Source organism: Serinus canaria, chromosome 2 (genome assembly GCF_022539315.1).
Source record: "Serinus canaria isolate serCan28SL12 chromosome 2, serCan2020, whole genome shotgun sequence".
Lineage (NCBI taxonomy): Eukaryota > Metazoa > Chordata > Aves > Passeriformes > Fringillidae > Serinus > Serinus canaria.
Window position 1 is genome coordinate 22,593,280 of NC_066315.1, and position 13,927 is coordinate 22,607,206.

Below are 13,927 nucleotides of genomic sequence, written 5' to 3' on the forward strand. Positions count from 1 at the left end.
TTGTCCAAGCCCATTTTGTTTCTTGAATTGCCACTTCTAGCATCAGGACTTCTGACATCCCAGTTTTCATCTAAACACTTACTGAGGAGCTTGTTTGTGCCAGCAGTTTCTCCCTTCAGCCTGTTGGAGAGGTCCTTTTCCATTTGGGTTGCTCACAGCTCTTTAACTGATCTTATTAATCTAATAATTGTTTGGCTCTTATCCCCATTGTCTCCAGAAAGAACTCATCTTCTTCCACCTTGGCACATCTAGAATGCCTACACAAACTGGTGAGCAGCAGACCTTTATGTAGATGACTCAGTTTCTGAGCTATTTGCTTTTTTTTGGTCAGTGCCAGAATTCACTATGTTACAATAGCACAAGACTCCCTGAGGCTCTTCATTTTAAAACCAGTTGCTGTCCAGTGCTATGGCATAAATTTCTGTGACAGTGCAACCTTTTATGCTGTGATATACCAACTGGCACTTAGTTTGTCTTTTCTGCTTGTCAGCAACATCTTGAGAAAAGCACAAACTTTTGGTTTTTTAACTTGAAAAAAAGGAAATAAATTTGAGCTAAACATGCTCCAACTCACTTTTTTTTTTTTACTTCATGAAAGAGGGATGGAATAGTGTGTGTGTATAAGTGTATCTTCAAAATGTTTCGCACATAACAAGACAAACATAGAAGTAGTGGCGTTAAAAATAAAGGCAAACAGTTTTGTTTCAAAATTAACTACCTAGATTCTATAAAAAGAAGAACCACAAGAAAGTAATGAAATAAAATAAAACATTCATTTTAAAAATTATATTTGAAGTTTAGAAAAATCTCTATATATTCATTTTCCAAGAAGCAGAAGGATTTTTCTTATGGGAAGGTCTGTTACACCCTTGTTGAATAAGAAAGTCATTACATTGTAGTGAAGGAAAGTCACCTAGTATTTAAAGATAGAGAAATTAAATTGACTTGAGGTAATTTAATTTAACTTTTTATGGTGACCCTTTGCTGACTGATAATTTTTAACTATAATCTGATTTAATTACAACATTCTCCCAAGACTATCTGTATAAAGTTTGTTTTATTAAAGTAGCCTATTTGTATTTCTTGCCTGCCTACAAGAAAGGTTAGCCAAGGTGTATAAAGATTCTCTAAGTGAAGTCCTGTGTCAAATAGTCTTGCTCAGTTTTTTATGTTTATATTTCTCTGACAGCTCTGCAGCGGCCTTGCTGCTTTATTACTGATTTAGAGAATATATGGTCTGTTGTCTTTTTACAATTAAAACCAATACATATTTTACTAGTAGACCAAAGACTGTGACTTTTGGAGGGTTTTTTACATGTTTTTTTACATATGCATATGTGAATGTGTAGGTGACTCATTACTACTGTCAGCAAGGCAAAGACCCATTGAAAAAATGTAGAGGACATGTAAGTCCTTCCAATTTCTGAGCAAAAACTACAGCAATACACTATAGCCAAGGTATGGATTAAGAACCATTAACTGGAAATCAGATTTGCTTTTGCAAAAACTTTAAATCAGTCACAAAGTGAGTTCCATGACATTCTCCCACAACTGTATTGTTTCTGCTACAGACAATCTGACAGCAAATGAGCAGCTGCAAATGCAAATTCCCTTGGTAATTAAGCATTAATGTTAATTAATAACAACTGGAGAATGAAGGGGACAGAATTTCTCCAAATTGTTACATTTATCCTTCATAAATCAATATCACAAACAGCATTTGATTTTGCTAGACAGCCATGGACCATAGTTTGGCTGTTGCAGGGGGGAACATTCAACACCCAAGAAGTTGGGCTTGCTGTCCCTTCTGTAAACTAGAGATGGAAAAAGAGGAGGTAGTGGTGGAAGAAAAAATAATCCCATTCACTGTTAGTCCCTCATGCTGACATGCCAGGAGTAGTCAGCTGTGGCTTTCCTCAGCTCTCATAAATGTACACCATAGCATGTCCACCTGGAATTTGTTTTGCTGCTGCTGCTGCTGCTGTGACTTGGGGTTCATATTCACCTGCCCCTTTGGCAGACACCACAGAGTGACCATAGCAATTGATTGTTCAGACATTCTGGAGACAATTATGGTGGATGCTAAGCACTTCTGTGTCTTATAGAAAACTAATTAAAACAGACTTAGTGCCTGAAGAAGGATGAAGCTTTTAAAACTGCATAGGATACCTTGCTCTGGCATTCAATTAAAAGACCACTAATAGAGGAAACAATCCCTTTAAAATGTTATTATACTTTTAACACTTCTGTGGGTGATCAATGTAGGTGAACAAGGGTTATTTTTTAATATTGTTTATGCCAGTTAAAGCTTCTGTTGTAAATGCAATGCAGTACACAGCTTTATAAACTGGCTACTGCTGGGGCAGGTTAGATAATTGCTCTCAAACTGCTGTTCATCAGAATGTATCAATCCCTGAAGCTGCTGTGTTTGGGTGTGTAATAACTCCATTTGCTCAAAAATGTTATTTCTATCAGGAACTTAAAGTGATGTTCATTGGTCAGAAAAATCTCTTACTATTTTTGTACCCTCTCCAGAATACTTTTTAGAAGATGCTGTTCAATATTGTGTTTACCTACATGAACATTTACTAATCTATGAGACTTGCTGGATATTTTACAATGGATTTCTTGCTCCTTATGAAGGTTTATATGCTATTACAGCATGAGTAATATTTTCTAAAATAATTAAAACCACCTGAAATTTCATAAAAGGCTAAAACACAACGGGGGTTGACAAGCTGCATTGCCCAGGGAATAAAACAGAGAACAGTCAGCATTTCTCAGGGTTTTTTTTTATGCTCAGAAGAACTGGATTAAGTAGGCAGTTAATCTCCTTGAGTTATTTTATCCAATGCTCAATGGTTTACACTGAGAGCAGCAGTCGAGTCAGCCTGTCCCTCTTTTGAGCCACTTGGTGCACAGGTCCCATCTCAGCTGCGATGACCTTATTTACAGTCTTGTGTAAAGCATGTCATGTAGTAGTGGCTTCAAATAACATGTTAATGGATAAAAAAACTACTGCTATTCAGACCTTGATGCTTAGAAAAATACTTTAATTAATCCATAGCTTAGACTAAGCAATGATAAAATAAAAAGCTAGACTGCACAGGACATTACAATGAGCATCATCCTTCCCTTTAGCCTAATGTCTCATCTCTTTTTCTTTTTTTTTTTTTTTTTTTCAGTTCTTAAGGTTAATAGTATGTGTGAGACAATGTATAAAATAAATTTGTTCACATTTTCTCTGTTGCATAATATATAAAAATATTTTGGGTTTCCATCAAAATTAACTTTTAAAAAGAGAATTATTGGAAAACACAAGACTCTACAAAAATATGACACATCCAAACTTGAAAGTTTATGTGGGAAAACAAAGGTGTTGACTCAGAACACGTTCACACATGGAGGGAGGAATAGGCGAGCATAGTAGTCTGCAAGATAGGAAAGCAAAAGGGAGGAGGTTCATGTACTTATCAGCTGAGGAGTGATTAAGTACTTTATACAAAAAGAAAAAAAAAAAAAGGATTGAACCATGCCAAAGGATTTGTCCAAACATCTACAATACATATTGTGATTTTGCGCTCCTTCGTTTTGATGTTGCCTTGTTTAAGTATCTTCATTTTCTCCCCTTTTGGCCTAAAATGGATTGATGAAAGCAGACCCTGCAAGATTATGAAAGACAGGTAGTTATTGCCCAAGCAATGTGTTAGAAATGCTATGAATAAATAATCTTCATGCTCATTCCAGGAACCTGAATCATCTGACAGGGTACATCAGAAAAAAGCCTACTGCTGAGGAGGAATGGGGGCAACAGATCTAGGACTGATTAGTAACATGTAAAGTCACCTACATGATCTCAGTTCAGACTCAAACCCGATCATCATGGCCAGAACCTGTCACTGTTTAGTGATTCACAGTGACCATGACATCACATTATATGTCAGTAGTTTTACTAGGAAAAATAAGGCTCAAACTGTCAGGGATTTGAGCTTCCTTTCTGCAGAACAAGGATTCCCCAAAGCTGAGGCTGAACTCCCAACACCAGGAAAATTCAGTATTGTAATTACTTACCAATGTATTGTCATTTATATGCACACAGTGATGAACAGAGAATGCAGCATCCATTTCCACACACTTCCACATGCATACTGAGTAATTTTTTTCACTTTGTTAAATATAGAGATGTGGTACTCTAACTACTAGTGTCTCATGCATTGTGATAGTAGCTACCATTGAAAGATGCAAACACTTTTGACAAGTGGAGTCAGAAAAATTGGAAATTAGTATATTGAGTTGTCTAAACAATGAAGGGTGAGGATGGAGCACTGGTTCAGTTTAATATTAGTACCATATCCTATAACTATAGTTACCTCCTAAAGTTCTGTGTGAATACGTGGAAGAATATTTTGGAGATGTTAATTGTCTTCTGCCCATTCCATGGGATCTTGAGAGCACACAGTCTACATACATATCCCAGAAGTTCTGGGCTAAATCATTGAAGAGTTCATTGTGCTTGGGCTTAGGGGATTCCTTTAGGAACATCATGAAGTCCCAGAGAGCAATGACTGTATCTGCTACCTTGAGTTTCTTAATTTCCACCAGCCCGTGGGACGATACCTCCCAGCACTGATGGTCAATCTCACGCAGGCTTGGAGGAGTTTCTTTTTGATACTCTGGATTGGCATAACCCAAATTCACTAATAATATACAGCCCAGCTGAAGATACCACCATCGTTTCCATACAAATTCCATACTTGAAGAAGATACCTGAAAAGAAGTAAATAAAATCACAGTGATTCTGACGTTATATTGTCACATAACTCTCATGGGTACCCAAAGGGATCATTTATACATATATTCAGAAAAATACATTTTTCCAAACTGTGGAATAAATACCAGTCAATGAACCCTAATGCTGGAAGCTAGGTTTGCTAGAAACCTAGAAATTGTTAATGCCATCTAGAATATGAAAACCCAAAGCAGAAAGGTTGAAGTGACCATAGGCAATGTCAGAACTGCTCCTTGAGACCAGCACTTCCCTTAACCTGCTGTGCTTGGATTGTCAGTAAAAATCAGGTTAATATCAGATGCTTAAAGAGTCCTAGTGGTATGCTATTTTAAGTTACTGCAAACAAATAACAATTACAAACAGCCAGTCTTTCATGGAAAGTCTGACTCAGAAAGATGGTAATGAAGGAGTGGTAAATGTACAGTGTATTGGGTGAGTGTAGGCATGCTGTGAACTCATTCAACAGCTGTTGCTTCCAAGACTGGAAAAGGGAAAATTCTTTTCTGGCTTATATTAGAAAATTAAGTGAGATTTTTGCTTTATTATTTCTAGTCTAGATGGAACACAGAGAAAGTATCTGGAGAATTGGAGATGGAAGGAGCAATAAAACAGGAGGCATAATAAGAACTTCAAGTGCTACAGAATATGTGTTCTTTACTATACAGAGATTCCCCCTGGGAAAAATGCAGTCTTCCTATGATGTGTATTCCATATCCTTGAGTCAAGTTCAGACAGAACAGCACTAAAACACCTGATTTTTTTTTTATCAGCCCTTTTTTATCAATAGATAGAAATGCCAAGATAAAGTGCAGTGGAACAGGATAATAAACATAAACAGAAAAGCAATGAAACAAAAAAAGACAAGCATAGGAAGAAGTCTGAAGAAAAAGAAAACAGTCAAAACTTTCAGACAATGCCCCTTAGTTTGGTATCCTGAATCAATTCCATTTTAAGTAGCTGGTGCCATGTTTACACCCACAGTTTCCAATTTGGAATGTAAAATACAATTTTAAAAATGATGTGAGGTTTTGTACAGAAAAAAGGCAACATTTTGGGCAGTTGTGCAAAATTTACTGGGAATTTGGCCCCAATTGCAAGTGTACTCTTCTGGGCACTGTCAATATTAAAAGTTAGTCTGTGATGTCTTCAAAGTGCTAACATAATGACATCCTTTCTGCAACTCCAAGTGATGCAATTAAAGAGAGAATAATCCATAGATCATACAACATTTATGTGGAATGTCTGTAAGAATACAGAGTTGGGGTGACACCATGGAGTTCACAGTCACACCAAACTGGGTCAGGAACCAGGACAGCTTGAAATAGGCCTTTTTGCTGTGGCCTCAGGGTCCTGGGATGATTTTTAGTTAGAATGTGTAATCACACTGCTGCAGCCACCTGAGGTCCCTAGTCATGTATTCCTTTACTTCAGCTTCAGAACCCAAGGAACTGAGGCAGACAGATACCCTCCAACCTAGCTCCTTCCTAAAAGCCCAGACCAGCTACATTTCAGCAGGCAGCAGGATTACCTGCCTCAGCATCCTGAGAGCTTATCAGCATACATTAGTTTTCTTCTTTGGGTTCTTAGAAAACTGGTTCCAGCAAACAAGTAGGGATGGAAATGCTTCTTTTCTCGCTTCCACTTCACTAGGCACCAGCATTCAGAGGAAGGACACATTGGCAATTTCCTACAAAGTAGGAAAACGGCAGCCAGGAAACAACCAACATTGTGAGTTGTTCTGATTTCGTGTATTAATCCAGCTAAAAACTGAAATGCTAAAGGCCCATTTGAACAGCACAAACAGGAGCAGAGACCACAACAAACCTCAGAGACTTTGAACTAGAAACTCCCACTGTTCAGTACAAGAGAGAGAGGAATTTCACAAAGGCAGCAACTAAAGAGCCACAGCAGAAGTTGTACTTACAGTATTTAAGCGAGGAGATGGAAAACAGTAGCCTTGAAAAAGAGAAGTCAGCCACTTGGAGATAAAGAAAGACATTCATGAGAGGGCTGCAAGTGCCTGGCAGCTGCTGGATGCTCGAGAATGCCGAGGTTCCAGTGCACAGGGAGGACTGTGCCACTGGCAAAGCAGCAGCAGCAGCAGCTGAACTCAGGTCGGTGGAAGGAAGGGTGGAGGGAGCTGTGGCAGCCCCACCTCTTTCTGCAGCAGCGCCCAGTGTCAGCCCAGCCTGGGCTGGGGCCTCACCTGGAGACACTGCCTTCGGGGTGGGGGTGCCTCGGCTGAGCCAAGGGGAGGGGCAGAGGGCTTCAGAGGGAGAAAAACAGATAGGAAATCTGCCTCCTAATCAGGAACATGAACACTCTCATTTAATGAACTCCCATTCATAAACCTAGGTTTCCACGCACACTCCTGTTTGCCCACTAGAACATGCAGGGACAATGTTCAAAGTAATGAAAAAGAACAAATATGTGGTAAAATCGGGTCTGTTAAGGTTTCACAACATGATTTGGTGGAGTTCAACATGACAGGAGCAGTCAGTTTTTTCAAGTAGAAATTTAGAAATTTCTGTCAAAAACCAATATATACAGTGCTTAAGCACAAACACAAATCTGCTCTGAACTGGCAAGGGTTCACAATAATTTTGTATCTTCTGGAAGCCTTACCAGCTAAGCTATGTCAACACTGTTTCAAAATCTTGCTTCAAAAAGTATGCCATGTTTCAACCTACACACTAATTAGAGTAAATATCTGGAAGACTGTAAACTTATCTCTGAACTCACTGTATCATTGAAAGGAGCTAAAGCTCTATTAGATGGAATTATTCCTTGAAATTCTAAGGTAGTGTTTATAAAAAAGAAATTAAAGCATTAGAAAGACTTCACAAGGAACCTACCTGCAAGCAAGCTCCCTTGTACCACTAACAAAAACCAGCATTCAGTAAGTTTTCAAGTTAAGAAAATTTTCCCTTTTTGTTTGCTTTATGCACTATCAAATTTATCAGTGCTGTCAATGTCACAGTGAAACTGCCAGAATTTCAAAGGCATTTAAAGGCATGTAAAGAGGTGGACAGTTCCACAGCTGCTTGGCTGTGGCATCAATCCCTTCTCATTTCATTCCCAATTAAAACATCTGGGTGTAGTAGCACAGGCTACTGGTGCAAACACAGTGATTTCCCTCTACTCCAACAGCCACTGAAGGCAGCATTTAATCATACTTCTTCATCCTACAGATTCCATTTTTATCACTCTCCTCTTGCTTTTCCTTTTTCTAGTTAAATCCACCATTTTTAGTCCCAAAACAAGGTACTTGCAGAACACACCTCTAGAAATCAAAATGCTGAAGAATAGATTTTTCTTGGGAAAATCTTTTTTAAAAAATGTTTCTTTTTAAAATGACACCTTGTCAATAATGTTCTCTTAGGAATCTACATGAAGATTCATTGATAATATCTAAAAAAAATCATATCTCTAAGTGAAAAAGGTTCTGAAGGCTGACTTCTGTATTTTATTTTCCTTTCTGATGTTATCCAGTTTGTCAGTCCTGCACTGAGGGATCATCACCTGTGGGGAATGCCGCCTGGAACAAGGATGAACCCATGAGTTTAAGTTAGCAGAGATCAAAATTATTGGTAACTAATAACCCTGTGAAGTGTTACATGAAGTTTGTAGGATGGAAGCATTATGAAGACAGTCACTGATCATGTTTATTAAGTTAGTCACCTAAATTTCTATTTCAGAACAAGAAAAGTCAAGGAAAGTCAAGAAAAATCAGTCTGTGACCACCTTTGTAATATCTAACATATCTGAAAGCAACGTAAAAGCTTGGGCTGAAGGGGAAATCCTTAAAGTAGAGAGCTTATCCATGTACTTTGGAAACGTTTTTTATGAGATAATGACTTAATGTAAATGGGGTTTAGAGAAAAATTTTGTTGTGTTCTTAATTCTGCAGGGTTCCAAAAAATTCCAAAGCTGTAGCATACAGCATACATATAAACACAAGGACTCCAACACAGCTGCTTGACACTGAGTTTTATTAGATGGCTCATAGTGAAAGTATCTATTTCTGTGATTTTTAATTTTTTATTTGATAGCTGAATCTGGGCAAAAGAAAGTTTCCCTCAAAATTCTTCCAGCATTGATACCTTTCCATGGCATGTGTTTTAAACTGTTGCACTTCCTTCTATTATGGTAGCTGAGGTGCTTCCATCTAGTGGAACTTTATTGTACTGAAGAGCGTACCCTTGCTATTGGGTAAATCTCTTTATCTTTTCCCATAAAACTGTAAAGTTAATACATCAATATTTTACAATATTTGGACCTTGGGTCTGTTGGTGAAGTTATTTCTCTCAATTAGAAAGACCATTATGCAAACTTACCAGCTGTGTGCATGTTCAGAAAGGCAAGGAAAGAGAAATTAACTTTCATTTTTGATTATTTCAACTCTTTGTTAAATAAAGCTGTATTGCTAAAATATTTCAGCTTATTTTCTACATATTTCCATCAAAGTTACTTCTTTCTAGACTGGGTAAAACACCACATAAAGTAAATTTCAAAAATCTGTTGAGGGAAGTTTTAAAATTGTTGGGGGAAAAGATTTTATGGCTTCTTCTTGTTAGAGCTGATGACGGTACATTACTTAGTAATTTATACCATGAGAGAAAAGAAACAGAGGGGTAAAATTGGTATTTGAGGTAGCTGTGCCCTTGTGATTTTCAAGCAATCATATACAAATACATGAAGTACACAGTAAAAATTAAAGAGCAGGTACTGAAGCACTACTTATCATGAAACTCAGAATATGCATTGATTATATATAAGTCAGTTTGGAAAGCTTTAAAATTCTACCAGCCTTTTGTGACTGAATTATATATATATCTGTGACATAGGCACACTTGTTCATAAACAGGATTGATTCACTGAGGATAAAGAATTGAGTCACCCTCTGCATCACTGATTAGCAGCTTCTGAAGTAAAAAATTACAGTGATGTTCTGCCATCAGACTTGACTTTTCACAGCCCTGTTACTGAAAATCAAGTATGACACTCCCAGAGCAAGCAGGAGAGAAAGAAGATAGAATCAGCGCTGCCCTGGCAAACAGAGTCTCTTCAGGAGACCAGATACATTTTTGAAGTCAGGTATTTGGACAATGAAACATCTAAATATCCTTAAACTTCAGTGTGTAAAATAATTCTGTTTCAGTAATTCTTAGCATCATGTATGTGTGACGAGCCACTTAATCCTATTAAAGGATCCAGAAAATGCACAATGCCACATTTCAAATGAAATGTTGCTTAATTCCCTGCTGGCATGAGCTTGTTGGCATAAACTTGCTCTCTGTTAAAACAAATCTAGTGTTATGTCAATAAGTTCAACACCTTCAACTCATAACATAGTCATAGGACCAGCTTTTCTCTATTTCTGTGTTTTGAGGTGAAGTTGTGGACTGATTACATGACATCAATTAACACTGGTTAGTACTGCTGGCACCTCTGGGCCAGTCCACACATTAACACATTAACCTTCTGCTGCACGTTAAGGAAGTGCAGCATACTGAATTTAAGGATCTGCTAAGTGGACCAGCTTCAGACCAGGCTGCTCTTAACAGTTGTAAGGACTAAATTCAAACACTCTGTACCACAAAAGCATAAGACAGCACAAAACCAAGGTGTAATTTGATACATACTTATACTGGTATCTAAGGAGGGCTCTGGGCCTGTGACTTGATCCTTGAAGAACTATCTACAACTTACCTGTGCTTTTTTCATCTCACTTTAAAGTTCTTTTGCTTTCTCCCTTCTTTCTATTCTTTTCTATAGGATGCTGACATAATATACTTTAGTGAAGTCACAGTAACACAATCTAACTGTTGCATTCATAAGGACTTCTAAACCTTGCCTATTATTCAGAAAAAACTGACAAGTCCTTCCCATATTATTAATCACAAAACTGGACAAAATGTTCTGCTGTTTGTACTACGAATTGGCATGGTAACACAGAACAGGAACATCCTCCTGAATGACAGGGACTGATTCCCTGCCACTACAAAAAAACCTCTGTTGTACAATCACCTCATACATTTATCAAGTGCCATATTAAAAATAGAAATATTTTTGTTCCCGCTAATTCCATGAAAAAGCAGTTTCATTAGTCAATTGCAGTAATGACTAGCAACATTATTCTGGTTTCCTGATATACTTATTACTGAATAGTACATATCTGTTTGTTCTTGTGTCTTTCCCTTTCATTTAAATGGTTTTCATCCTTCATGTTTATTTTCCTGATATATTTATACATAGCACTTGTGTCTCCTTTCTGGTTTTGTTTGTTGCAGTAAACAAGCTGAGCCATTCTAAGATCTGTTCTTTTGAAAGGCTCTCAGGGTCTCTGATGATGAACCCAACTTCCCTCTAACCCTCTCTTAGTTCAACATTAGCTCAGCTATAGAACAATTGATTAGGTTTTCACAGTACCTCAAATGAGATTTTACCAGGGCCTTACACAATGACCTTAATAACCTCCCTACGTTAAATGAAACCCATCTCCTGAGATACTTCTTGTGGTGGTTTAATCCCAGCCAGCAACTAAGCACCATGCAATATCAAATATCAAATAAGACCATCCTAAAACAAACCCTTTAAGCCTGACATCTTACTTTTCAACCTTATTTGTGGCTATCTAATTTTTTCAGTTTCTCTCCTAACCCCCAATATACTCATTCCTTCCCAGGTGATACCATATCAAATGTTTTTGGGAATTAATAAAGCAAATTTGAGTTTTTCCAAAGCTTTGTAGTGAGACTGAGACCAGGTTTCAGGGTCTGTGGTTGGCCAAGATCACTTTTCTTCTTTTCAAAGATAAGCAATTACAGTCCACGTTAAGCTGACCTAACTTCAAAGACTTGGAGAGAGAGAGAGATGAAGATAGCAGGGAGCTGTTCATTACGTGGTTTGACCTCTGGAGACATCTGAGTATAGGAGAGGAGTCTCAGCCTGCAAGCCCTCAGTTAAATGCCTCAAGGACAAGGCCAGGCCCACGTTTGCTACTTTCCAGACATGACATTCTTAACTGATCAGTTCAAAACACTTCCCACTAGATTTTACATATTACCTGCTTCAGGGCTGCGGATGTGGTCCCCATGACCTGAAAGCAAAACTTGGAATTCTGAATTTTTTGCTGTGGTAATAATTTCTGTTCTGCCACTCACATGAACCTAAATGTTCTGCTGGGCCATTTAGAATGTATAAGGCATACCCCTGTTTTCTAATTTTTTTAAATTACTTTATTATGTAGCAGATAACATGCATTGGTAAAGTTATTTTTAGTATTAAATTGCTGTAAATCGTAATGATTCTTCTCAGGCAGCTAACAGGTGCAATCAAGAATGTAAAACCTTGTGCAAAAGCTGTAAGAAGGAACAGAAAAATATTTACTTTTTGATGAGAATTAGTGCTTTAAAAAAAACCCAGAAAAAAACTAAAAACATGCTCATATTGTCTAAGTAATATTTATCTCCAAAATAGAGGCTTATGAAAGAACTTGGGAGTGATTTTTCTCCTCTGCTCTGCTCTGGTGAGACTCCACCTGGAACACTGTGTGCAGTTCTGGTGCCCCCAACACAAAAAGGACATCAAACTGTTGAAGCCAGCCCAGAAGAGGCCATGAAGTTGCTAAGGGGATTGGAGCATCTCCCCTCTGAATACAGGCCAGAGAAATTTGGGCTGTTTAGCCTGTTAAAGATTGTGTTGAGACTTCATAGTAACCTTCAAGTATGTGGAGCATCCATACAGGGAAGCTGGAGAGGGACTTACCCAGAGCTGTAGCGATAGTACAAGGTTATACAAGTGATAGGTTCAAATCAAAAGGGAATATTTAGGTTAGATACACAGAAAATGTCCTTTACTGTGAGGGTGGTGAGGCACTGCACAGGTTGCCCAGAGAAGCTGTGGATGCCCTATATCCCCAGAAGTGTTCAAAGCAAGGTTGACAAGGGCTTTGGAGCAACATGGTCTAGCGGAAGGTGCCCCTGCTCATGACAGGGGCATTGGAACTGGATGATCTTTAACATCCCTTCCAATACAAACAACTCTATGACTCTATGATTTTTTCACCAGTTTTACTCTTCAGACATTATTGATGTCATGATTTACAAAATAATTTCTTATTCGTGACCATTAAAAAAATGCAAAGCACTTTAAGCCTTATTAAAGCCATGTATTTTTAACTGTCATACTTATCTTGAAAATTAGTATAATTTAAAGATCGGGTCTCCATTTCTCGAGGGAGAGCACACCAGCATTATGACCAACAACTTTTAAAGGGTCCACCTGCATGGGGACAGCCAACAGGAGATGCTGTCTCCAGCCAGCACACAGGTTCCAAGGAGAACACGCAGCTGGAGAGTGCTGCTGTTAACCAAAACCTGGCTGCTCCTGCAGTTGGGGCTCTCCTCTCAGGCACTCCTGTTGCTGCCAATTTAGGGACTCTCTAAACACGGACAGAGCCAGGTTTCTAAACCTCTCCTTTCCAAAGGAGACGTAGTTTATTCTGCGCAGGGTGCGAGGCGGAGGTTTTCCACAAATCAAGCATAGCAATTCTCAAAACTTTATATATACATTTTAGCAAGCAAAATCACAGTTCATTAGCTGCAGGTTATCTAGTAATTTATTAGCATCCTATCTTCTTTTGCTTAAATTATTTCCTTTCCAATTCTAATTAGTCCACATGCTCAGTCTTCTATTCTTTTGATTTGGTGTATTGGTGGTCGCCACCTCCCACTGCCGGATTCTAAAGCCCATGAACTGGCACCAATCCCTTGCATTACAAAGGGTACGGGGACCTGTGGCGCCAGCCAAGGGACAAGAGATGGCCAGTGACACAGCAGGAGCCGACGACTCAAGAGGAATGTGCAATAAACGCACAGGTAGTTCTTCGCCCAGGGTCCTTCCTTTGAGGTTACGAGGCCTGTTTCAGGGGTGAGGCAGGACCCGTTCTCATCCTTTGTAACTCAGGAGGATTTGTTAACTCCCGCTGGCCCTGCGGGTCTCGGCGTCGCTGCCTCCCTTCGGCCCGAGGCGCGGGCCCGGCCGTGTCAGGCAGCGGGGCCGAACCCACTGCGCGGGGGTTCGGAGCAGCCGACAGCCCGCAGCGGCGGCGGGAGCCCAAGGGAGCGCCGGGCC

At 38.9% G+C, this 13,927-nt stretch overlaps 1 protein-coding gene across 2 annotated transcripts; it reads right to left on the reverse strand.

Moving 5' to 3' along the window:
* Positions 1-98: 98 nt before the first annotated feature.
* Positions 99-6,914, reverse strand: FAM237B (family with sequence similarity 237 member B). Of its 2 annotated transcripts, XM_009085933.3 has the most exons (3): positions 6,714-6,914; positions 4,371-4,767; positions 99-3,662 (listed from the first exon to the last, which is right to left on the reverse strand). In XM_009085933.3, exons 1-3 carry the CDS (start codon positions 6,786-6,788, stop codon positions 3,637-3,639), a joined length of 498 nt encoding a protein of 165 aa, XP_009084181.1. In that variant the 5' UTR covers positions 6,789-6,914; the 3' UTR covers positions 99-3,636. The 2 variants fall into 2 exon arrangements, with proteins under 2 accessions (XP_009084181.1, XP_018764939.1); XM_018909394.3 differs by lacking the exon at positions 99-3,662 and having other exon boundaries at positions 3,705-4,767.
* Positions 6,915-13,927: the final 7,013 nt, after the last annotated feature.

Excerpts from the sequence above, each read along its gene's own strand:
- FAM237B (XM_018909394.3), bottom strand. The coding sequence starts at position 6,788 with ATGTCTTTCTTTATCTCCAAGTGGCTGACTTCTCTTTTTCAAGGCTAC. Across the intron at positions 4,768-6,713 it reads CATCTCCTCGCTTAAATACT|GTATCTTCTTCAAGTATGGA; the intron begins GTAAGTACAACT and ends ACTTCTTTTCAG.